This window comes from Spea bombifrons, chromosome 3 (genome assembly GCF_027358695.1).
Source record: "Spea bombifrons isolate aSpeBom1 chromosome 3, aSpeBom1.2.pri, whole genome shotgun sequence".
Lineage (NCBI taxonomy): Eukaryota > Metazoa > Chordata > Amphibia > Anura > Pelobatidae > Spea > Spea bombifrons.
Window position 1 is genome coordinate 92,153,854 of NC_071089.1, and position 26,527 is coordinate 92,180,380.

The window sequence follows — 26,527 nt, forward strand, 5'->3', positions numbered from 1 at the left end:
GCTCAGTATATAGTGATAGGTGTCATGCTATACCACAGTCAGTGTCTGGTTCATATGGTATATATAATCATGAGTCGACATGGCAACACCACTATATATGCAAATGCTTAAATAAAAAGAGAACAATGTTATGGTGACTCCTGATTATAATATCAGAATTTTTTTTTAGTTTATAGTGTCTTTAGCTGCTTAGCCAGTACTTAATTTGTAATGTTTGTCACTCATTTGTTAGGTCTTCTTAGAAACTTGTTATGTTTGTTGTTTTTTGGGGGGGGGGTTTATTAAAGAAAGCACTATTATATGTTCAGTAAATGTTATTTAAACATATTTATTTTACTTATAAGTTATTAATTTATTTTTTCAGATTTCTTGTTGTTTACAGTTGACATACAGTTTACAAATTGGTGCAATAAATATTCTTGCCAACATAATTTTGTAGATGTCTTTACATTTGGGGGGGGGTGCCACTTACAGGATCCGCCCCGGGTGCCAAATACTCTAGGCAATATGGATACCCTATTGAAGCAATGGCCCTTTTACAATTACCGCAGGAGAACATGTCAGGCATGTTTGACATTTGACTTCATGGTGTCATATCTCAAAATGTAAATGCCAGACTCAGTTTCACACACACACAACTGAGCTGAAAATCCATTGCCGTGAATTGTTCTGTGTAGGCTGACTTCTTCTTTTGTGGTTCATAAAAAAAAAAAAATCATCATTGCTAGTAAGCAGGAACCTCCGGTTTGTTCCAGCAGTGAAACTAGTTTGGAGAACTGTAAGAATCATTTATAGACTCGCACAGTCTGGCTGCTGGATCCGAATAGGAATGGTTTACAACTGGGAGGGCTGAGAAACAGAAACCACTCATGTCTTGAACAATTGGGATTGTCCTTCCAGGTAGGACAGCGCATCGTGGAGACAGGGAGATTCCCTGGTGCGTTGCCTACTACTATATCGCTATCACGTTAAGGATCAGATATATTTGGTGTTTTTGGTGTCTGCCTTACAACATCCTTATCAGCTGCTCAGATTATATATAAATAAATGAATGTATAAATAGATGTATATTTATATATGTATATTTTTGTTGGTGTATTAATGATAATGTCTGTGGTTAAACATATTTTATCTGGTATCAACCTCCCTTTATCACTCAAAAGCAATAATTTGTGTATACGTAATACATTGCAATGTCATACACCCCATTCCCATGTGATGGAGATAAACCTGGCGCCCAAGTACTTGGATCTTCTTTATGTGACATGATGTCTACTTTTTAACATGTAAATCGAAAGGATATTCTGTAATATCCCGGGGCATTGTCTGTACATGCATGTTCGTATGTATGAAGTTGCACCTGTTACACTGAGCATTCTAAGGATCCAGGGCATCGCATACACCAGCCAGTTTAGTGGGGCACAGAAAGTATCTCATGGATCTATATTGGTCTGTATTTGCATTTCATTGGAAGGTCTTCTGTTTAATCAAGTATTCCAAGTTTATCTTGGCGAAAAAAGTAATTTCCATTATCAATAAATTGTGTAATTGCTAGAGTTGCTAAATGTAACCATAAGGGATTCCCCTCCACTATTTCATTGGCCATGTAATTGCCGAAATAACATTAAGATCCTAATTAAACATACTGGAAATTAACAAAGGATGAAACATCAAATGGAAATACAAAAACAATCATTTTGAGAAAGTGATTACTGCTCAATAGTCAACTGAAAAGATGATCTTTTTCTTATAAAAAAACCACCAAGAAAACAAAACAAAAACAGAGCAGCAAACATCTTCTAACCTCCTCTTTTCACTCCTATGGTTTATAGAAGAAATGATGTGACTAGGGAAGTGAGGAGTTCCATGGAAATCCTTTATTAACAATGCTATGTCATACTTTCATGACAGTGCCTGAAGAAACATAATTTCCCTTAACAGCCTCTAGTAGCATACATGTGACATGTAGTTTCATTCATCTTTTCAGATTTTACCAGTGATCCTTGCATTAGATTTTTTTTTGTAATATATTTAGCTGAGATGGAGTGCTCTCAGTTATATAAGCCACAATATGCTAATCATTCATTCATTCATTCACTATCTTGGTATATTAGTAACTCCTATGCTTTATTGTAATGTATTACAGATAGCCTTCAGTTTTAAATACAATAGAATAGTACAGTGTGCTGTTCATAAAATACCTTTATTTCCTTAAACTGTGGACAACCTTTTTGTGATTAAATTTGGGCTAAATCAACTGGACTAAGGTTATCATTTAAACCAGTTGTCCCCAGTGGTTGTAATCTGCTGATCACCCTTCATTTGTTTGGGATGTGTGAAAAAATGAGACGGCGTTTCTTAACAGACCAGTTAAAGAGTACAAAATGTATATACGTATTGGTATATACAGGTCCCACAGTATCCACAGGTCCTTTGTGTGTCTCCTTCATTTTTTTCTTCAATGAATAGACACTATTCCCTAAAATGTAAATGAAGGGTTTGCATAAAAAAATTCAATTATTGTCATGCTTTTTAAAAATATATTTTTGGCATATATTTATTCCATGTGTCGAAAAGAAGGACTTATGGACATCGCTTGACATTGATAATATTCCCAAGGGTGGGGGTTTTGGTGGTTTGTATGATTGGGCACATGCCTCCTCGATGTGTTTATTTACTTGAATCCAGTAATACTATATTGAGTATGTGATTGTTTTTCATGTAACATGCCTCATGTTACTTCAGTGGTTACTGTGCGCAGTTTCGCCCCATACTGGTACCCCCCATTCTCTGTACAATCTTTAAAGAACTACCGGTGGCTGGTTTTCATAACATGACTTCCATAAGGAGATCTATAAATTGCATTTGTCTTATATAAAGCACACACACCCTACATTTTTAAAAAGTAAAACTTTTTAGTTTTACCACCAACAAGTGTGCAGACTAGATGGGCCAAACGGTTCTTACCTGCCGTCAAATTTTGGGGTCCTACTACTATTCTGTTGGTTGCTATTGGGATGAGACCAATTTTCCAAATTGAACTAGAAGCACGTTCAAGGTACAAATACCTTCCCTGTTTGAGCAGATTATAACCCATAAATTCAGGACTCTGTCAGACAATAATTAAAATAGTGGAATTTTGCATCACTGATGCATTAAAAAGAAACATGGCTGCCTTTTTGTATCTGCCTTAGTGGCATCAATCGTGTAATTGTATTGTCTTCGTGCAATCGCTCCCAATAACAGTTGGCTCGTTTGAGGTGAATACATTAACTTTTCCCCTCAATCGATAGAGGAACTACATTATAAGTTGCATGCCTATGATAATACAAATCCCCTGTAAACAAGTACACTTTATTTTGAGATAGAGATACACTAGTTCACATTTAAGAACAAATTTGCGAAATGTTCATAAATAAATTACTCTATCATTCTGAAATGGAGTTTCCGTCTCTTTTCATTCCGTGGTTTCATGGGTAACTCGTTTTGATCACTTTAATCTTTAGGAGATTTTATTTCAGGGAACTCTATGTTAGTGGAAAGTTGTGGAAAGTGCCCCTGGTTCTTTTTACTTTTGTTATATTGTTTCTGGTCTTCAGAGGAGAAAGATGAGTAGAATTTTTCGTTTTTTGCATCTATAGATATAGCATTACTTCAGCACTTTAATTGTGTTGCACACTTTTTATCCACTGTACGAGAAACAGTATTTCACCTTGAATATATAAAAAAAGAAACCAGATTAGATCATCAAAATAATTTCTGTTGAGGAAATTTTGATTATTACAGTATTTTGGTAATTAGAATTTCCATTTATTACATTATAAGGAAACATTCGATCTCTCCAGACAATATGCTGTAAAATCCTAAAATTGGATCTTTCGTGTTTTGATTCCATATTGTTAGAGGAAATAAATGTGGTTAGTCGACTGAGAAGATATTAAGGGAATATCCCCTTTTTAGAAGAAAACATGGTTTAGTTATGTTAATCATTTTAATCTATTTATTGTATATTGAGTTCTTCATGGTGACCAAATTTTTTATTTATTTAGAGAGATTTTAACCCTTAAGGACTAGAGCTATTTTAGATTACAGGACCAGAGCAATTTTCATGTTTTTGCTATGTCTTTCTTAAACGGTTATTTCCCTTTTTCACATTTAGCGAAGCCATACAAATTATATATTTTACTGAATAAGCATGGCTTTTTTTTAAAACCATATTCATATATGTAAGACATTATTTTAAACAATGGAATTTAAACAATAAAATACATGTATTTGCAATTTTACAGAATATATATAAATGTCCCACACCCTTAATCCCTAAATAATTTATTTTAAGGTTTCAAATTTTGTTTTATTTTTGGGGGAGATGGTATAAGGCAACAGGATATAGTTGGTTGATAACGCGCTTTTAAGTTGAGAGCAATCTACTACAATATTTGGTTTATCAAGTCAGCAAAACTATTTTAGATTTGTCATCTCTTAATCCCTTTCTTACCCTTTGGACGTACCTGCATGTCCACAGGATGTTCCAGGATTACCTTTTGGACGTTGCGGTACGTCCTGTAGACAATCCTGTGGTGTGCTCCCATACGTGCTGCAGCCGGCTTGTTTGTGATGCTCAAAATTTAGTTACAGCAGAGGCGATTCCATGAGAGCTGTTAAGTTGATGGAACAGTCATGTGATCGCTGTGATGACCAATCACAGAGATGGTGTCAGCACGGTAGGTTAAGTAATGGATCAGCCGAGCAGGAACAAACTTAGAAAGGATATGACAGGCATGGGTCAGGACAGGCAGCGACAATCTCATAAATGATAAAGCAGGCATGGGTCGGGACAGGCGGCAAGTAACAAAGTCAGGAGATGATGCACGAGTCAAAAAACTTAGGCAGGCAGCGACAAATAGAAATAGGGACAGGATACGGGTAAAGGGGAACAGAGCAGGACACGGGAGCTGGTATAACCAACCTTGGTGTACTTTTATACGATCATGCGTTAGCGCTGGATGAAGTTTTACGCACGGGGGAATAGGAGTACGTGTGCCGTACTAGTAGTAGGTGCATGTGCACGTCACGCTGTCGAGGCCTGTGATGCAGCCTCGCGGTGGAGCCACGAATGCACCCCCGGGCCACCCCAAGGTAAGACGCAGCAGTGGTTGACTGTTTTATAATGCGCCTCTCTCTTTATGATCTCTGACGAGATAGAGAGCATCAGTGACATATATTCGTCTGGGAAGATAAAATAGTTGTACTAAATGTGACGCATTGCTACAAAGACCAGGTCTCCATACACCATTGAAAGCTTGCACTATAATGGAAAAGGTAGATGAAAAAAAAAAATATATATATTTTTTTTTCACAAGATACCAGGATATTGCATAGATATATTTTACCTGTGCATTAATAAACGGGATCTCCCACTAAAAATTAGTGTTGTCATTGATAACAGCTGCCAAAATATTCTGGCCTAGGCAGACAAAGCCTATAGTAGTAGTAGTCCACCTGCCACAGAACTGAGGGACAGATAGCCCTCTTTAATCTGTCTCTCCATTGTGCTGCTGCTCCAATCTCCTCTAATCTCCTCAACCAACCTATTTACCCTATGGAGGCTGTGGCGAGGCATGGGGTGCATTACAAGGCCTTTAACACAAGGTACATTGCTGGTATACGGCATTGTATTTTATTCACAAGAAAAAAAACAAAACATTTCTTCACATAGGAATTTCTCGTGAAAGTCTAATTAAAGGCAATCAGACCTGATCTAGGATCTTTGGAGGTCTATCCAGAATCCATTTGCAGGACTGTTGGAAATTTCAACTCCGTGATATCAAACCCCAGTGAGCCTCTCTTGAAAGAAGACATGTTTGCCAAGGGTCCAATTAGAATTAAGGACGACCCTCGACAAAGGATAAATCAATGCTGATCTCACTTGTGCGGACTTCCTGGTGTGTTAGACTGTGGCCACACTGGTTCAATGGCCAACTTGGAGACATTAAACTGTCCTACTAATAGTTTCATTTTAACGCCTTAAGCGGATGGTTTCCTATGGATTTCAAAGCAAAAGTTCTACATAGAACATGGCAACCAAAAGGCATTGACATACAAAACAAATGTTTAAAGTTTATTTTACATATTTATACATAAAACTTTCAAGGTGACCTTTTTTCCAGTTCAATTGAATAATATAATAGCACATCTAAAAATGGAAGTCAGATTATCAACATTCACAAAATGTTGAGAACCATCTGAATTATACAATATACGGAGCGCTACAACATTACGATGAGGCAGGCATGAAGTTGTTGACTTGTTTAGCACCGTCAATAACATTTGTGTTCGAAAACTACAGTGAAGAATAAAAAGTAGTTGCTTTAGATAAAATACTGATCAACTTAAAATCCCCCAAACAGAAAAATAAAGTAACATTTGTAACTATTCTCTCTCTTATTCCATAGTCTGTAATGGCGTAAGTACTGTACATATAATCATAGTATCTTAATAAAATGCCTAGTGTTAACCTGTTGTGTGCCAGAAGGGTGAGCAACATATTGCCAAACAAGGCATTGCTGGCTACCCTGCTGGCATTCCAGGGGTTAAGCGGCACCAGTAGAAAGTTAAAAATAAATTAGGAAGCATAGGCCAAATCACTGGACATAAAGCTTCAGACATAATCAAAGACTAACACTGGTTTTCCTCGTGTATCATCTTTAGCAATTGCATTTTGACAACCACAAAAGCAAAATAAAGTTTAGCTATGTTTTTCTTTTTATGTTCAATGGCTTCTTGCTTTATTTTGTAGGCATTTTTTCTGCCATGTGCTTCTGCTGACTTTCAGCATGTCTGTGAATGGGAAAAAAAAGACACAAATCGTGTTAGACAGACAAAGACTTCAGGGGATTATCACATACGTTTAGGCAGCAAGGCTAGCACAAGAATAGTCATTAAATCCCTGTTGGACTGCGTGGATTAGCCGGTGACTGCTTGCGGTCACCAGGACAAACGGATGATTTCACTTATCATTTATGCCTTAAAATCTCCTATTTAATAGCACTATTATCCATTTGTGTGACAGTATCTATAGAACAATTTCGTTTAATACAGCAAATACAGCTGTATTAACAGCAGAGACAGCATTTAACGTCTTAATGTACACATAGCTGGTATGGTTTGGGGTTAATGGTATTCTATGTAAAAATGTATGCTTGTTCTTTCTACACAGTGTTTGCTTCTCTGGTATTCTGCCATTCAGTTTTCACATGTCTATATTTATAATGTCAGTGTACATAATGTATACTATGCAGTATGTAAATATATGTATATGCAATTATATGGTATGTTTAATTTAAAAAAAGAATTGACTAAATGATGAATATCTTCTTTCTGAATCACTAAAATTCAGTTCATGGAATGATACGCACATGCAGCTGGTACAGACAGTGTATACCAGGACATTTACCTAGTCAAGTCTTCTATATCAACAAGCATTGCATCTTGTTCCATGTGCAATTCATCGCGGATAAGGAGAAGCTGAACTAGTTCTTCATTTAAGCCTAGAGGAACAAAACATTTTTTTGCAGTTAATGTTCTATATTCTAAAAAGTATAAAACAGCTTCCTGATGAATACATCGAGTCAAAGATTATTACAGGGTAGAGTTTATTTTTGAAACTTTGGGCTACAACCTGAAAAAAACCACATCCTTGTTTACAATCTCACGGCATATTTCCATAGTACACCCCCTTAAAAAATGCCTGTAAAACTTACTTTCTATCTGAGAGTGGAGATCATTGACTATCACTTGTAGTTGCCCAATGGTCATGTCTCTCAGATCAGTTGGCTTTAGACTTCTCTTCATCAAGCATTCACTAATGTGCGGCATGTGCGGCAGCTACAAGCAAGAGACATATTGTAAAGGTTATTTTGAGGGGCCACGCACATCAGTGATGTAGAAATCCATGACACAATAAAGCCAGTAGGTGGCAACAAAGCTACAGAATAAAATATTACGAGAACAATTTTCAAAAAAGTACGAAGAAATCAAAAACGATAAGACTGATTGTAGTTTACATGGAACCTGATTACATCATTAGCCAATTCTATGAAGTTTGATTTTTTTCAGATAATGCGCTTCGAAATGGTTAAAGTAATATTTTTCACCAAAATACTAAATGGAAAACACTTTAAGTATAAAACTCATAAAAATGGATACCTGTCATGATCTGATATAATTTGGGTTAATCTGAACACAAATACGATCTTTGGATTTCAGTTACAAAAAGTTAAGTGGTATACATATCTGTTGCCTATTACTAGATATTCTGTTATTATTATCTGGGGAAAAAAAGAACAAAAGCAGCGCCTTATAAAATATAATTTAAGTTACTTTTGTAAATTTTTTATTACATTTTATATTTTGTTTTGTCTTCAGCCTCGTGACTTGTGAACCCTGCAGATGTGGACTAGTAGAATCCTTACATTTTCCAGCCATGACTATATTATAACCTAACCATATCTAGAAAGCAAAATCAAGGGGGCAAGGGGCAAATTTCTTAGTACTAATTACATTCATGCATGGATATGTCATTATTCTTAAATTCTATATGCCAGATATACTATTTAGGGGTGGTATTCAATAAAATATATTGTGTAGTCGAGAATATATTATGAAGTAGACTTCAAATATATTTAGTCTACTTCATAATATATTCATAATATATTTAAACATATGAAGAAAAATAGACAGCGCTTCAAAATTATGCAATAACACCAAATAGTACATAAAATAAATATGTATTAAATAAATACAAAACAGGCACACATCATGTCCTTTTTTATGACATGGTATGTGCTTGTTTTATATTTATTTAATTAGTATTTATTATATACACTATTTGGTGTAATTGTATATTTTTGAAGCGCTGTATATTACATTATTTCACCTGTAGCCTCAAAATATAGGGATTCAGGGGACACTTCTGGGGACAAATGATTACCAGGGACAATAGTCTAGTCATTCTATTTTATGAGCTTGGGCTGGAAGAAAGATCTCTTCCACTGCTCTAGTATTCACATGTTCTAAGGAGTTCCAGAACTTTACAAGCCCAGTGTAGTCCAGATATGAAAATGTCAGTTATTAAAGAAGACTTACAAGATCTGCTACAGGAGACTTCTTCCTGTTCTGCTTTTCGACTTCCACTTGCATTTTGGCCATTGGCTTTACCATAGCCAAAGCCATCTTAGCTTCAGCTTGCAGTTTCTTCTGTCTGGAGATAAAATCCATGTCTTCAAAGGATTCAGACTCCTCTTCAGTAGTGTCTCTGTCCGAATAGGAAGAGCTTTGTTTGCTCTGCAAAACAAAAAGACATTTTAGGCAAACAGTCTAGAGAGAACTAATAATAAAATCATAAACACGATACAAATCATTTCCTGGCACCCGGCTATAAAGATCGCAGCGCAGAAGGTATGGAAGTCCCACTGCCCTGGGATAGGCCTAGAGCAACACCAAAGATCAAAACGGCACTGATCCTACTAGTAGTAAAACAAGTAGAAGGAACGAATTATATAGTACAAGCAGGACATGGCTGACAGCATGACAGTTCCCAGGTCTGTATATAAAGGACATCTATTAAAGCAAAAATATAAACAGGCCATTAATGACACTAAAATCTCTATGTAACCACCTGGAAAGGAATGCAATCAATAAACGAAGAGCAAAATGATTCATAATCATTATTCATTTTATGAAAATGACTTTTTCGCAGTGGTGAAAAAATCTATATATATATATTGCAAGACTGCTTGCATGGGTCATCAACCCAATTTAATTGCCTTTTGTCTATTACTATATAATCAATGAATGCTGCACTAGGGTAGAAACATAAATGGCTGTTTCAAGAAATTCTTTACCAAGGCATAGTTTCAGCCGTGTATAGCTGCTGGATTGCCAACACACCTTAAAAGCTAATTCAGGCTCTTTAAACCATTTAATATGTACTTAATATTTATTAATAAATATCTGCACTGGTTTCCCATTCAAAAGCAGACGAGCAATACATGTTACATTGTCTATGCTTCTAATCAGACATTATTTGTTTAGGATATAATATGACAGCACAGGCCAGTACCAGCACTTACCACTAGAGGGAGCATTTGTACTGTACTTAGAGAGCATGAACCAACGTTATTAGTTAATGGACAACGATGCACTCCGCCAGAACTATACCCCCAACTCCCTGAAACAATGGTAGTCAGCCTTGCACACTTCCATGTCTTAAACAACTGTATTCAACGGGAAAATGTGCGTATTTGCACATTGTTTTAGGGTCTTTGTAGGCTAAATGCTACATACAGCCTTGGTACATCTCTTTCTTGCATAAGCAAATTATTTTTTTTCACTTTTCTATAATGTAGGGGTTACAATTCCTTTACAACATTAACATTCTATAAGGTATACTAGTACAGTAAACTGTGACTGATCGGAGAGAGCATATGAAGAAATAACCCCAATCCCTGAATTACTTAAGGTGTGATTTCCTTAAATCGACAAGGATCGACTATTAACAAACTAGCTTTGAATATACTTTCATACATATATATAATAGCTCTACTATTATTGTTTGCCTATTATATTTAAGAACTGGTTTTTGGCTTTATCAAAAATAGTGAAATAGTGTCAATGTACCCAAAAATGTACTGGTTGGTTAAACCCATACAATTATTGTATTCTGTGTCTGATTTGCCATTATAATATCATTATTATTTCATACTGTAGTCCTCAGCACATGAAATCAAACCAGGACCCTATGACTTGATTCTTGTTTTTTTCTTGAGAAATTATGATAGATCTCTCCCTATGACAAGACACTGACTCTTCATACATACCATAGGAGATAACGGGGTGTCCAGGCTGGTTTCAGTTTTGCTGTCATCAGCATCACTGTCCTTGTCGCTCCCGCTGTCATTAACAAAGCAAATCTGAAGGTTCATCCCACTTTGTAGTCTAAACAAAGATATTTAAGATGTAAGCAGGTAGTTAAGTTAAAAGCACACATTTTTTTCCATGTGATAGGCAGGTGCATGTGAAAATATGGCTAAATGATAAGGACATTAAGCAGGAACTTAAACAGTCATCATCATCTTGGTTTTACCTGACTAAGGTCTTATGGTCTCCAAGGGCCGTTGTTTAAGAACAATTTGTGAAGAACATATCGTTAAAGTTATATTTTACTTTGCTTTATTTAGACGTAGATGGCTGACTCCTACCCTAGCAGAAGGTGTGCGCAATTTATTATCAGGCATTGAAGGGTCTCTGCAAGATGTCGTCGGAGATCTGATGTCTAATCTTCACACATTTCACTTTCCACAAAGCTGGAAGCTTAAAAATTCAATTGTTGCTTCTACAAAAGCAGACACCTTTAGCAAGCATTTGGACCGATTAAAAGAATTAAAAGCAACAGTCCTCTCAAAAACTATATATTTGTCTACACAATGTAAAGAAATATACCGGACTCTCTATACAATGTAAAGAAAGATACTGGACTGTCTATACAATGTAAATTAGATAAGTTATGGTGGGTAAAGGTGATGGAAAACCCTTCCACGTAAAATTAAGGGGGTAGCAGGAGCATTCAACCACAAAGGATTCTGGGTAGGCTCATGCAAATAAGGTCAACAATAATCACCGTTTGCCTCTATATCCACTTTATACATGGATCCCTTGAGAGTAATTGTCCGCTGTACAAGACAGCCTTTAGACAAACTCGGGTAAAAGGTGAAAATTGTTGACCTTATTTGCATGTGCCTACCCAGAATCCCTTCTAGAATTCTAGTACTGGCTAAATATATTTTCCAAAGATCAGCCACAGGTGCCAAAATTTAAGAAACTATAGAAATACACATGGATTCAGAAATTACCATACTCTAACTTCTGTTCTTTCACATCCCCCATTCACCCTCCTGTTTACTTGGCTCAGTATTTGGAATTGCAAGGACCTGCCCTTACCCCCCCTCCTCCCCCATACATGATGTCACATCCCATGTAGTCTGCACCTGGGAGACACGGAGAATGTCTGAGTAATGTGGTTTTACTTCCCCACAGTATTTGAATGTGCTGCTTGTGATATATATATATATACACACTCAGTTGAGTCACTTGATTTTAAATACGTTGATACTTGATATAGGAATATAAAAAGGTTTATTTATATCATCTGCTTGCCTACTAGAAACATCACGCAGAATTAAAAAGTTCCATTTTCCATATATCTAGTATGCGGTAGACAAGTACAAGATATGGATATTTCTCCAATACAGAATATGAAGATACCCCTGACATCATCACGTACAGGCATTCCCTGCCAACAAGACAGCAACTAGAATAAGAGACTACTAACTTGTCTTAAAATCTAAAATATATACCTTTCTTGATTGAACTGGATCCTTATTTGAATAGTTTTCATATCCCTTTTTGAAAAGGCCCTCAGATAACACATCACTTACTAACAGTAACATCAGCATTTTCCATATTGCTGTACGAGAAGATGCTGCCGAGTTCTCGTTCAAATATTTAGTAGCTTGAATTACCTGGAAGAAAGACTTGGCTTTCCACTTTTGCTGCAGCTGGTGTAAAGGCCAGGCCCATCGTCAAAAAAGCTTCCAAGCGCCAGCTTCTGTCTAATAGATTCCCTTTCATTCTTCTGAGCCTAGAGCAAATAAAGAAAGGAAGAATAATTAACAGTACAGTCATGTGACCCAGGTCAATCCAACCGGGTGTATGTGAGAAATATACTGCCACGGGCTATGTATTAAACAGCTGTTTGATACGCAGTGCAAAATGTCCCATCTACTGTCAAATCTCATTCACTAAATGAATAGGATGAGCGGTAACTGGTTCATAGCCATTCCTGCCGTCCATCAATCTTGAGCAGGTCCTTACTTTGTATTACAGGTTGAACTACTGACAATCAAACTAAGAGGATTAGCTGAACTTTCATGAAGACATGAAGACATGCTATGAAACCAATCCCATTAAAGATCGAGATGCTAGCTCTATTGGTCATGTAGTCACTTTAACCTCCATACCCGCGTGCATTATAGGGCAAAAGCGAATTACTTACAACACTGCTAAAAGTAATCATTAATAATCCTATGAGCACTAGAAGTGCAAAGATTTGAAATTCTTATTCGGAATTCCCATGTGATAATCGTTGAAAAAACTTCCTAGATGTACTTATCCTTGCCAACGACCTGTGGCCCGTAAACTTGGCAGGATATCTATATAGATCTGACGCTGCCAAATCCAATGATAAACTTATGGAGCTGATATGTGAAGCTAAATTAATACGAAGAAGAAAAAGAACCTGTGTATTTTAACTTGGGCTTGAAAGCAATGGCTTGGTAGACTTTTCAAATCAGCTGTAAGTGAATTTGGAAAATAGCAGCCACACACTCGAATGTCGCTAAGGAGCGTTTACCATTCTGATTAATAGTCACTGATTTCTGCTCTTCCATCTTCAGTACATCTTAAGTTAACTTCTATATAATTATGAATTTAGACTGTGTTACTTAATGACTAAAGACATTAAGTTTTTAGAACTTGGTCAAGACTTGGCCTGTAGTGCAGAAGTACATACACTGGCCATATATTCTTATAATTAAGACACAAGTCTACAATAGAGCATATACTAAAGAGCCAGTTGTCCTTTGCTGTGACTAGTTTGTAATTTTTCAAGCCAGGATTGGCCAAATATAGTATTGACTATAGAAAGGAAAGTGATGCTTTATTAACATATCATTATTCACGCTATATATATATATATATATATATATACATATACATATACAGATAGATAGATAGATATAATTTTACACACTAAAGAAACATTGTATTTAATTTTTTGCATAAAAATAATAATGCTCAAGCTCTAATACAAGCTTCATTTGTTTAATATGTTATATATACAATAAGTGTATAAGAATTGTCTGTTCCTATTAAATGACTAAATATTAAAAATAGCATGCAGGATTACGAGGCAAAATGTCTCTATTTCCATTAGGTGTTTAACTACAACTCCTGGCAAAAAGTGGAGGATCATGGGAGTTGCAGTTCAGCACACGCTGGAGAGCTACGTCCGATATGATTAAATAATGGTTGCCTGAACGCCAAGCAGATTGTAAATATTTGCCAGCTGGGACAGACAAGTAGTCCTCTTCTTCGTAGCCGTGGTTCTAGCTGTTTGCCTGTGTAAATCTTTATGTTACGCTGCCTTGATTTTAATTTTTAAAATAAAATCTGCAAACACAAAGGACAAATCACTTCATACAATTAAAAGGATATGGAATCTAATCTGCTGTAAGAAGATTAACTACAAGAATGGACCATAATCCATGACTACCCCCATCCTCATCTTCTTGTTATCAAATTCAGTCTCCGGAATAAAACTCCTTGTCAGTAGTTAGCATTTGGAGGGGAAAACAGAATAAAATAAGCCGTTTTTCTTTTTTTTTTTTTATGAAATATGCAGCTTTAAACAAAAATAATGTATTTTCATTAATCATATATAAGGGGGTGGGCAAAAGAAAGCATTAAGCCTCTTAACTATCTTCAGCAGCCTACGTGCTGTCTATTGGAAGCAATTAATGTAATCCTGCTGCAGGGAAAGCTTCGGTAAGATTACTTTCCAATCGCTGTCCTTGCACTTCCAGCAATCAATCTAAAAACAGTATATGTTTAATGGATTCATAGATTTGTGTTACGTTATAAGGAATTACTATTCTACAGCATGATTGAGATATGTTAAGATACGGAAAAGCCCTGGCATCAGCATAAGCATGTTGGACGGTAGTAGCATCTCACCACCATTATTCTCTGAAGAGTGAGTTGTAGGTGAGTCTCGGTCAGTGAGACTCACCATGGCTGGTGCTTCATGATGTACAGTTAAGGAGGAGAAATAAGATTGGAAACATGTTGAAAGTTACAGTTTGATGGACAAGAACAATTTTAATCCGTACATTACAGATTTACTTAAATGGGCTTGCAACCTAGATGAGGATTGACATGTTCTTCTCAGCACACATCAGTGCTCAGTGTTCACAAGACATAATAAAGGAAGGCGGTATCCAGTCTACACTAGACTGAGCGATGGCCAAAAAAAATCTGGTGACCCCCTCAGTCATGAGTAGGAACCAAAAATGCACTGGCATTGTAACTCTAGGAGCCTTGGCTGCCTTAGTTTTGGCATCTGTTCCTCCATTCTATGTCCATACATATTACAGTATATAACATGTTATTTGGCAATAAACAAGGGTGATCACAGAAGGCATAAAGCATAACGGGAAAGAGACTCGAGAAGTAACTGGGGATAACAGAGCGGACATAAACATACACGCTGCTTACAGAATAAATGAACTACTGTCTCCTACCTTTCTAGAACCCTCCACCAGTTTAAGAGCAGTTATTTTCTGTATGATCACATCCTTCCGTTTGCTGCTGAAATTCATCGTTGAACTGCTTGAGACATCTAGCCCTATCAGCGCTCCCTTCTTTTTTCCTGCACTAGCCATCCCCACAGCGTCCGATTGCCCATACCGGCAGGATCACTGACACACCACCCAAGTGTTGGAGTTTCCCCACACACCGGCCACAGTCTGTTTGTTCTTCTCACATTCAAGTGAAGACATCTGTTGCTCTCTGCTTTTCAGATCTAGCTCCTGCACAACACTTAGGCCTGTCATAATCATCTTGGTCCTGTTCTTCCGAGGGAATGCAGCTAGCCTCTACTGATAAGATTGTTGTCCTTTTCCAAATAAAGTCAAATGTAGCACCTGGATTCTTGACAAGCGTTATATTTAGATACCAAACCTAAAAAAGAGACGTCATTCCTGCAAGGCTGCAACACTCACTGATAAAGGCAGCTTTAGATCTGCTTTCTACTAAGGACCGTACAGGCGTTGCAGTGGGTGTTTGAACATATCAATTCACAATGCAGCCAGATCTTCCTTGGCCAATTAAGGGTCATCCATTGGTAAAATAATCAAACCTTAAGTGGACTTAAGTGGAAAGAACGTATATATGGGTAAAGGTTCCTGTAAATATGATATATATATATATATATATATATATATATATATATATATATATATAATTATATACTGATAATATATATTAATTTCACATTACATTTTATTATAATGCTTGATTTGGCAAATTAGCTTTAATTATACACACTCCAGAGTCAGACTAACAAATCTATCATTTTAAAAGCAGTAAATCAAACCATTATTTTGTTGCACTTATTGCAGTTTTTATTTTACTGCTTACATTGTTAGCACTTAGCAGAGGTGTCTCACACATGGATATATCAAAATATTTCAATGATTATTATTATTTCTTGTGCGTGGTAACATTTATACCATGACAATAGATGAGCTAACAGGTGGCCAATAAGAAACTGCTGTTGCATATATATAAAACACAACCCAGAATATATTAATCCCAAGACTGTGTAATGCCGCTGATGCAATTCTTAGTCATTCCTCTGGATATGCTCTCTAGGGGTTTTCAGTATATTACATCATTACTGATGACTACCCGGGCAGCATGTGTAATCTCACTTTGAAACCACTTACTCATATTATATATAGTATTAGAAGAACCGAGATACTTATCGATCTCAAATCATCCAGCAAGTGTGCAAATATAATGCGTTCAAACCAACGGTGACTAGAGTAAAAAATGTTAAAGCCCAAGAACGCTTTCTACAAACCGTCAAACCATAAAAAAGAGCGTAACGCTGAATGCACTCATCATGCCTGGCTTCGTAACCTCATCTGCAGACAAATACTTATGCTGGGAATCATTAACGTTGACACTAAGGTCCTTGGCAAAACATTATCTGTAAGAAGCTCCATTTCATAAATTCTGCATTTGTTTTAACCCCCATCACCTGAAGAAACCACCACCAAGCACCCTGAGGTCATTTATTTCCTATGTACCGGTAATTTACAAAAAGTCATACAGTTTAAATGCTTTTGTATCATTAAGTCATAAGAGTTGGCATGATTGACTTGGAAATCATTCTACTCACCCTAAGTATCCAGACATGAAGTAGCACAAAGGTCCACATTTTGGGCAATACACAAATATTATCCCATTCTACCCATCTCAAACTCCCATTTTTTTGTGAAGACTGCCTTGTTGCTAAGGTTTCAGTTTTGGGTGCTAACCACATATGAGATAGGAGGTTGGCACAGCGGCCACCTGAGGCAACCCCATATATCATACACATTAGCATTTACCATCTCATCACCCGCCTCTTGTGCAGCTGATTGGAAAATCACCCAATGGGCCGATTTTCCTTGTGGTCCTATGGTGATCTATGGCATGATTATGGCTTATAAATATTCATGTTATGGGTGTCAAACCTGTGGTAAGTTGCGTATATTTAATTTTGTCCGTCTCTTAGCTGTAGAAGGGAAAAATATGTTCATAAATATGTTCCAATGTGATGCACTGCTTACCTCAAATTAGGCATTTATGAATAATTTAACTTGCCCTACAAAAAATATGATCTGAAAACAATGTCACTATTTAGATGCAAACAATTGTTCCTCTAATTCTTTGCCAGTCGTAGCATGGCCACTAAACATAGACTGAATTGCATGTTATCTATTACTAAAAATCCAAACAACATTTCAGTGATGTGCTTAATAATATTACACACGTATCACAGTATGTTATGAAGAGCCTTGCTGTAATAACTGTAGCTTAGTGAATGTCTAAGAAGACTTTAAAGTCAGTGCGGCAGAAAAAAAGGCTCCAATCTGAAGCCAGCTCGGCTGTCCAAGCTGTCATTTAACTCAAGCAAACTGCGCGGCTCAGTGTGATAGGTGCTTCACCAGATTAAGTTCTAGATGTAGAAGGACTTGATGCATAAATGACATTTCACACAAAAATTGTTTTATATGCTGGACTGAAGGAAGTGAATCTTAATTGTTGTTGAGGTAACAAGGTCAGTATTCAGTCTCTTAACTATACCCTGGGCAGTACCACCCAATGGGAATAGATGCTCCAAAACAACGGGGACTTAATAACTTATTGGAAACTTCCCAGGGTATACTACATGGAGCTCCTCTTCTTCTGTGTGTGAAGGCAGGGTCACCATCTTCCAAAAACTGGAGTCAAGCATTCCAGAAAGGATTATACCTGTTTTATGGCTGTGATGATCCTTATCATCATTCTGGGAGCGGATCATTGGAGTTTGTTTTATTGGGGGGAGGGGTACTTGTTATATTGCAATGTCCAATATCTGCATGTAAGAAGGGATCAGACAATTGTTCCTGCATGCTAGCAGTAAAACACATGCCAGCATGTAAACTTGTTGCCATGGTAACCAGTAGCTAGACTACACTGCTGATTACAAGCACCAATCCCTGCTCTATTTAGAGCTGCTGCTGATCGGTCAGTGACCAGAGCCTCCATACTTAAATGGCAAGGCTGACTCGGGTCAACATTTTTAGTAATTGCAGTGAATTGGTCAGAGTGCCACAAAATATGTGTTACATGGATGGTCCCTCAGAGCCACCTGGCTACCAATCCCACAAAGGGTTAAAAATACCTCCTTATAAAAACTAGTTCATTAAAACAAACTTTTTTTTAAACAGGTGCAGGTGTGTATAAGGTGATTAAATGTATGCTAATAAAACGTATGGGCTCTAGTGCCGGAGTTATTTGAGAGGTATACTAGTTGCTTCATGGTTCTAATTAAGGCAAACCTTCCATATGAACCTAGGATGACTCCAACACACCCTGATATTGCATATATCTTAGGTCGTGCAATGTCAGTCCTTTGGATGGACAATCCAGAGAGACCAGTAAAACCTTCCATTACAAGAACCAGACCAGGCCACTCCTTGGATAGAGGAAAGGTTCACGCTGGATAACTAGACAGCTGTGTACGCTCGTAAAATACCACTCTGTGATATTAAGCCACAGACCAAATATTTAAACTAACAACTGTAGTCTATTTCCAACACAGCAAATCCATAGAGCTCTGGCTCCGTGTGTGTCCTTCCTTCTAACCAGCCTCCCATCTTCTAGGAAAGGAAAAGATGTCTTTCAAGATATAGGCTGAGATGACGGGGGAGGGGAAGACACAGTAACACATCACTTGTCACTAATAGCAGTCATGATAACAATGCCTTCTAGAATGGACTTGCAAGTTCTCACTTGTACAAGAATTTATCTTCCTTGCTTACAACTGAGACGCAAATTAATCTCAAAACAAACTCTACTTTCGAGAATATCAGCAGCGAGCGTAATCATTAACCCTATACATACACTAAGGGCGTCCAGTATATAGTTATTATATAAGGAAGCAGATGTAAGTCCCAATATTCTTTAGATCACAGGCGGGTCAGTATTAAGGAGATTCTACTTTCTCAGTTTTAAGCCTCCTACTGCTTTTAAGACAGAGACACATTTCTTCTACCACAGACATAGAACATGGGCAGCAAATATATACTAAAAGTGATCGCTAACCACTGTTTTATGTATTTTACGTTGCATTAACAAATAGTGGTGTGTAACTTTTTGGACAGGTTTATATTGGTGTGTCCAAGTCCTTCATACAAGGTTCTTTCAATGCTCTGTTGTTAAAATGTATTTATATAGCACTTGATATATCTCATATACACATACATAAAGTAAGAAAGCCCCTGCTTGCAGGCTTACACTGAATCGCCATACGAGTCTGCTCTGAAAATCAAAGAATGGACAATTCCATCAAAAACACTTCAAACTGCATAAAAGCATATCAATGCTATTTTTTAGATTAAACTTTATGCTTTCTTTCTTCCACTGTATCTGTGACTGTAGGTGTCAAAAATAACATGGAAAGAAAAACAGAATCCATGCCTAGCACATAAATCACACCTATTGCCTCAACCCTACCTACCCTGAGCCATGATGTAATACCCCCGTCATAATTTCCAGTATAGCAACATGGAAAATGACTCTCAGCCACCAGATCTCGACCTTGTGGTCAGATATCCTCAGTGTACTGAACCTACGGTCATGTCAAAACACAGGGTCAGCTCTTCAGCTGTCCCTCCCAAGGGTTGGAGTAGAAAGGACATTAGCTCGGGGTTCCAGTTCTGGTGTAAGGCACTCTTCATCTATATGTGTTAAATGCTTCTCAAGCTGGGGTGGTAGCAGCTAATAAATGCACAACTTGCTAAAAAAAAAAGCCACAAGAAAGTAAGAGGAACATGGTATAAAAATCTTTTCCACCAGTCCTCCTATATTGTTATATGTAAACCAGACAAGAACAAAATAGCATGCAAAGAGCAATGAGTGGATTTGTGTGTGTTAAGTTTGTGTTACATGTATATAAAAATACATACATTGGATACAATCAAATATATTTTATACATTGTAGCACTCGCACCCTGCCTGGAGCACAACCTGTGAGCACAAAGTCGATAAAGGCAAATAAAGGTATACTCGTCTACTCCTGTTTTTCTAGTCATGTCGAGTGACACATAACACTAAAAATATTTTTTTATCAGTGCTCATGGATGTGATGGGAAATGACATCAGCTTTATGACACACTAAATGACCTCAACACCAAGGAAAGATGCAGGAATTAAAGTTTGCCAAATTAGTCATTCCCTAATGCCAGAAAATAATGGCAAAATAATAATTTATCAAATGGCAAGTCACCTGTCACCTGGCTTTGAAGGGTTAAACGGTTGTGTTGTCCTGAGCTTTTAACAGAACTGACTTCCAGAGCTGATGGGGTTAAAAAAAAGTTGAACTTGCTCCCTTTAGATTTCCCATTCTAATGGATACCGGCGCACACACTGACGCTTTCATGTGAATATTTCAATTATTAAACCAGTAATTTGCACATATCTATCTTTTTACATTCTTGGTGGAAAGAAAACCCCCCAACCAAGACATTAACACGTTTACATCGGCAGGCGCTAAATGGAACAGTTTGAATATATATTTTTTTAATGTTGCACAGTAGAAACATCCAACAAATGTTAAATTGAGCCTAAAATTGCAATTTGAAACCGAGCTCTGTAAAATAGACATTTGTTATCTAGAATTACTAGCTCCTCATAGATCACCTATTCCTCCAATGTGTTAAAAGGAAAAAAACAAACACTATCGTTTATAAATTTCTCTAAGCGTCTTTTATCCATTAACTTTAAGTGTTCCCATCTAAAAAAAATATATATAATTTTTCTGCAGAAAAAAAAAGTACTGAATGAACAGACCTTGCCAAATGTTAGTTGTGGTCACATTTTTATTCCTATGCAAGTATATATATATATATATATATATATATATATATAATTAAATATATATATAATTATTATTTATTGTTATATATAGCGCCATCAAATTCCACAGCGCTGTACAATGTATTTATATATATATATTGTTTGCACACAGATTAGTTATGATTTCATATCTGATAGAATATTACAGGCAGACATACATGGTGGAACAGGCAGATCTGTATGGGTGGACATGTGAGCGAGGGATTCACGCTATGTGGATAACACATTACAGTACAGACAGCAGCCGGTCTCCTAGCAATGGAAAGGCCTTCCCGGAGATGAATATCATCAGATACAAGATGCCTCCTTACCTGATACGCACAATTCTCTTGGTGTACCATCTCAGTGCATCATACAGCAAGTGGAGGGCAAACGTGAAGATGACGGAGATACAGACTGGGTGGAGGAGCTGATAGTGTCTGAGGAGGAGAGCGGGGTGGGCAGGAAAAACGCCCTTACGGGGGGCGAATAGGCTTTCTGCGGATTAAAATGGATGCTGCCTCTTGCTGCTTCAACCTGCGCAAGAGCAAAGCTCTCTCTCTTCAGAAACAGAGCGGAGCCGGTCTCCTCTGGGAATGGGGCGATGAGGCTTAATAACAACATCTAGTTGGGACGGAGATGGGGGAGGGGTCGCTTGCTCATTGCGAACACAATTGGCCAATTATATGATGGATACAAAAGAAAAAAGGATCACTCTGAGGCTGGTCTGACCTTCTGAAGCTTGTGAAGGCAGTTAACTGATGTGGAAAACATCATCTACTCATTAAAACTGGAGAATTACATTAAAAAAACCCAAAAACCTCTGACCTAACAAGAAGAAATTATTCGACTAGGTTATTTACAATTTTTTTTTAACCCCCCCCAAAAAAACCACGATCACTACTTTGTAACAATGTTGCATCACTTACTACTAAGTAAGACATTAGAACATGGGATGATGTCACACTAGCTAGAAAAACTATACCTGGCTAGGCAAGGGTTAATAATGCAAAGGAGGGGTATGTCATATATTAAAAAAACAAAACACTTTAAACAGTTAAGCTGTGTATCACTTCTAAAGATTTCTCTATTGTTTTATTATTATTTTCTTAATTTTTGTTTTTTAGTTCCTTAAGTTCTGAAGCGATACAAGAAATACAGATAACAACGCTCTATAAAAAATAGGAATAATTCAATAAGATAGCTATGCACTAAAAAGCAAATAGTGGTAATCGGTCTAGAAGTTTAGGAAAAGCCAGTATGGACACATTAGATGCTGTGTGGAGTAGGCATGTTTGGTACTGGACATCATCGGGAAGATGACGGAGCAGCAACATATGAAACTGAGGAAGGACCGCCACGCCTGCCTCCTCAACTTTCTATACCACGCATTAGCATTAAATATTAAAATGCTGACATATATAATAATATAATAACGGCTTACGTACCACAGTCCAGTTTAAGGCTGATGGGAAGTGAAAATTATACGATTGCAGACCAAAAAAAGACTCAAAAAAGAAAAGTCAAAGAAAACCCTAATTCTGCTAAACTAAGAAACCAGCCACAAGCTACATTATGTAAGCAGCCTCGCATCCTCTGTCCGTTCCACTCTGCTGTGCCACAGTTTACGGCTCTTTGTTCTAATTATATGTGAAAGTCGCAGTCCTCTTAGCCTTTGGCAGAGCTGGTGCTGGAGAGAAAAGTACTTCTCCAAATAACCGAACGCAAGACAAGGAACTGACATTTAAAAAGTAAAAGTCTTTAGAATGGCGGCGCGATGAGAATCCACTGCCAGCGTATTGTAGGCTGCCAATTAAAATCAGCTGGCAGCCATCACAACATATACAGTGAGATTTAATTAGAAATTCACTTTGGCCTTTCGCACAAAGCCCTGGCCCCGGTATCTGCACACATTCCTATCAAGCATTATCTCCACCGAGCAGACAGCGCTGTGAATAGCAGCTCTTAGCAGTCCGGCACGGCCATTGGTTCCGCCGGGGCTATTGTATGCACTCAGCAAACACAAAAGACCAAATAGCAGACCATGGCGGGTGTGCTTTATAACAGCGATGTGATGGAATGTTTCAAGCCCGTACGACTTCTCAGTTTAATGAGAAACTTCACTTTCTTGTTATTTTATCTGTTTATGTCCATATTGACATTAGTGTGTTTTTATTCTCAATCACTTAAATTGAATTCCCTATAATATGTGCTTAATTCAAGTGATTGTAAATTAAAAAAAAAAAAAAAAAACAGAAGCAAATTTTCTTCAACAAACAGCAATATAATGTTTAACTCTTTGAATACCAGCTTGGTTCCAAATATACCGTATTAGTCCTCTGGTCCCCAAGAAGCAGTATGCGATAAAACAAAATATGATTGTTTTATAACAATATTAATTTTTAAATTTTTTTTTTTGCTTCTCTCTTTATAGACAGAAAGTACCCTACGTGTCGCAAACGTTTAGGCCACAGAGTTTTACGATCACCACATTTTCAAGCTATGTCAGATTGTAACAGTGTAACAAGAAAGATCTGTAGTTCCTTCAGTCCTAAAATGTAATCTGACCCCCTCACACACACAATTTTTTTAGCACAGTTACTGCAACTTTGAAAAGAGAAAGATTAATGTCTTTGTCACGCCTATAAAAAAAAAACAAAAAAACACCTGACCTAGAAGTTGCAATTCTGTGGCTGCAGCTGCTCTCCTCCTCTCCCACCATGGGTCAACATACGCATTATGAAGGTACACTACATACATGGTAATGAAGTAATCATAACATCACGGCTAATCACAGAAGGAAGGGAAGCCCAGGCAGGAGGTGGTGGTAGGGGACTCTATTACTAAGAGATAACCAAATGGTTCGGCATGTTGCAGACAGAGTGGATAGATTATTGGGAGGGGCGGGTGAGGATCCAGCTGTCCTGGTGCACATCGGCACCAATGATATAGTAAGAGGAAGATGAGGAGTCCTAAGGTTTGCGACAGGGTTGATGTTCCTGGAGGGATAAGCCAAATGGCAAATGATTTTTAATGTGGATATGTGCAAAGTAATGCATCCTAACCTCAACAGGTGAGGATTTAAAGGTAGGTAGACAATGCAGTAGAGCAGCAGGTAATGTGAGCAGAATGCTTGGTTGTATAGCGAGAGGTATTAGCTGTAGAAAGAGGGAAGAGCTCAGGCCGCTGTACAGATCACTGGTGAGACCTCACTTGGAGTATTGTGTACAGTACTGGAGACCGTATCTCCAGAAGGATATAGAAATGTTGGAGAAAGTGCAGAGAAGGGCTACTAAAATGGTTCATGGATTACAAGATAAACCTTACCAGGACAGGTTAAAGGATCTTAACCTATATAGCCTGGAAAAAAGACGTGAGAGGGGGGATATGATAGAAGCATTTAAATACTTAAAGGGAATCAACAAGGTAAAGGAAGAGAGTTTATTTAAAGAAGAAATACTACGACAACAAGAGGACATAGTCTTAAGCTAGAGGGGCAAATGATTAAAAGTAATAACAGGAAATAGTACTTTACTGAGAGGGTAGTGGATGCATGAAATAGCCTTCCAGCAGAAGTGGTAGATGATAATACATTAAAGGAGTTTAAGCAAGCATGGGACAGGAATAAGGCCAGGGACTAAGGAAAGACTAGATGACTAGCTGCCACATTCTATGTTATCTATGTTAAAACCTCTCATTGAGTGCGCCTGCACAAAATATGATTGACAGCATGACACTATTAACAAATTATTGAGAACATAAAAAAACTAGAGCAAAATTTTAAAAAATGATTTTACTTAGTATTCCTTTCACTGTAGGCAGTGTTACCTGTTTTTTCTGTTATGAGAGCTACACGATGTTTGAACCTTTTTTTAAGGACTTTGTTGCAATGTTCTTTATTATAGAGCAGTCCAACATGACTAGATGTCCCCTTTGTAAACCCAACAAGCCTCTCTTATACGTGTCTTTCTTGCCTCTCTAACTTCGTAATACCTTAATAAGGTATCTAATCTCGTTGGTGAAAATAGCAGTAGACCAAACCGTGTTGTGCGCCATTCCCAAACAGAGTGCATACGCAACACACATAACATGGCTCTCTAAGGCATGATAGTGATGCTAGACTTCCTGGGCACAGGGAGGGGGGATATGTCTGCTCCACAATTCTTACTCAGTTGTCTACTCAAGGTCCCTCTATGTTCAACTGGTCACCTGAAAATAAAGACAGATGACCCCATTCCCCATGTACGAGGTGACTGTGTAAGGGTGAAATGCAAAGTTTTATGCAATGTGTTTATGAGCACAGATGCAGGTAGACAATGCCGAAACACGACATTGTATTGCAGCAGAGCCATTCAACACGAGTGCGACCATAGAAGCTTAAGTGTTATCAAACTTCTAAAAAACAAGCGTTGATCTTTAACAAAAATAACAGTCTACATTTAGCCCTCAGAACATCCTCTGGACCAGGATGCATAGTATGAATTCTGAGTAAAATGTGCAGCATTCCCTTCGTAGACTGGCTAAATCTGTATTGTGCTGGCTAGAAAATAATGCTCGTCTGGTGTTTTCAAGAGCTGCTGAACCATGCTCGATGTCCGGTTTTGATCAAAACTGGAAATGACACAACGGCTTTGCATGTTTTCCAGCACTTTGATTTCCTCCGGCTATTGTGTCTGCACTTCCTTGCCCTATTTTTATTTTTTTATTTTTATTGTCTGATCGTTCTGCCTCCTTTGCAGTTTTCCCATCTCTTTTTGCCGCCCAATCAACCCCACTGCAGTCCATATAAATTTTCCTTTTGTGCCTCTCCCCTTGTCTACTTTAATTCCTAGGTTTCCTTTTCTTATGAGCTCTTCTCTCTCCCAATCCATCAAATTAAATGACAAAAAATGAAACATAAAAGGCAAAATATAAATGATTTGTATGAAAAAGAGTTCCGTACTCTGCCGCCGTTCACTGCTTCCCTCACTCACTCAACATTCGTATTAAGTGCACTCTATAGTGTGTTGAGTAGATCAACCTTGGTAGATCTCTCATTTTATTCTTACCTCCACAGAAAGTATAAACAAACAATCTTAATCAGTTTCTATGGCAACAATGTATCAGTGTCTACTTTTGTGTTACATGACTATTCAGTGTTCCCGGGAAAAACTATGAATGAGAAGAAAAAAACATTCTGAATTGAAGGATTATTTCTGGG

The 26,527-nt window shown here is 37.5% G+C and overlaps 1 protein-coding gene across 6 annotated transcripts in view; it reads right to left on the reverse strand.

Annotated features, from left to right (window-relative positions):
- Positions 1 to 6,100: 6,100 nt before the first annotated feature.
- Positions 6,101 to 26,527, reverse strand: part of LOC128483234 (schwannomin-interacting protein 1) — a 147,639-nt gene continuing 127,212 nt past the window's right edge. For 4 of the 6 annotated variants that reach the window (XM_053459346.1, XM_053459347.1, XM_053459348.1 and 1 more), the window contains 6 exons: positions 12,582 to 12,700; positions 10,881 to 10,998; positions 9,148 to 9,345; positions 7,764 to 7,887; positions 7,457 to 7,550; positions 6,101 to 6,840 (listed from right to left, as the gene is read on the reverse strand). In XM_053459346.1, the coding sequence (XP_053315321.1) occupies positions 6,789 to 6,840; positions 7,457 to 7,550; positions 7,764 to 7,887; positions 9,148 to 9,345; positions 10,881 to 10,998; positions 12,582 to 12,700 (705 nt within the window). In that variant the 3' untranslated portion in view covers positions 6,101 to 6,788. Of the gene's footprint in view, positions 6,841 to 7,456; positions 7,551 to 7,763; positions 7,888 to 9,147; positions 9,346 to 10,880; positions 10,999 to 12,581; positions 12,701 to 15,419; positions 15,954 to 21,659; positions 21,909 to 26,527 lie in introns of those variants that run through there. The other 2 variants (XM_053459351.1, XM_053459349.1) reach the window with 2 other exon arrangements.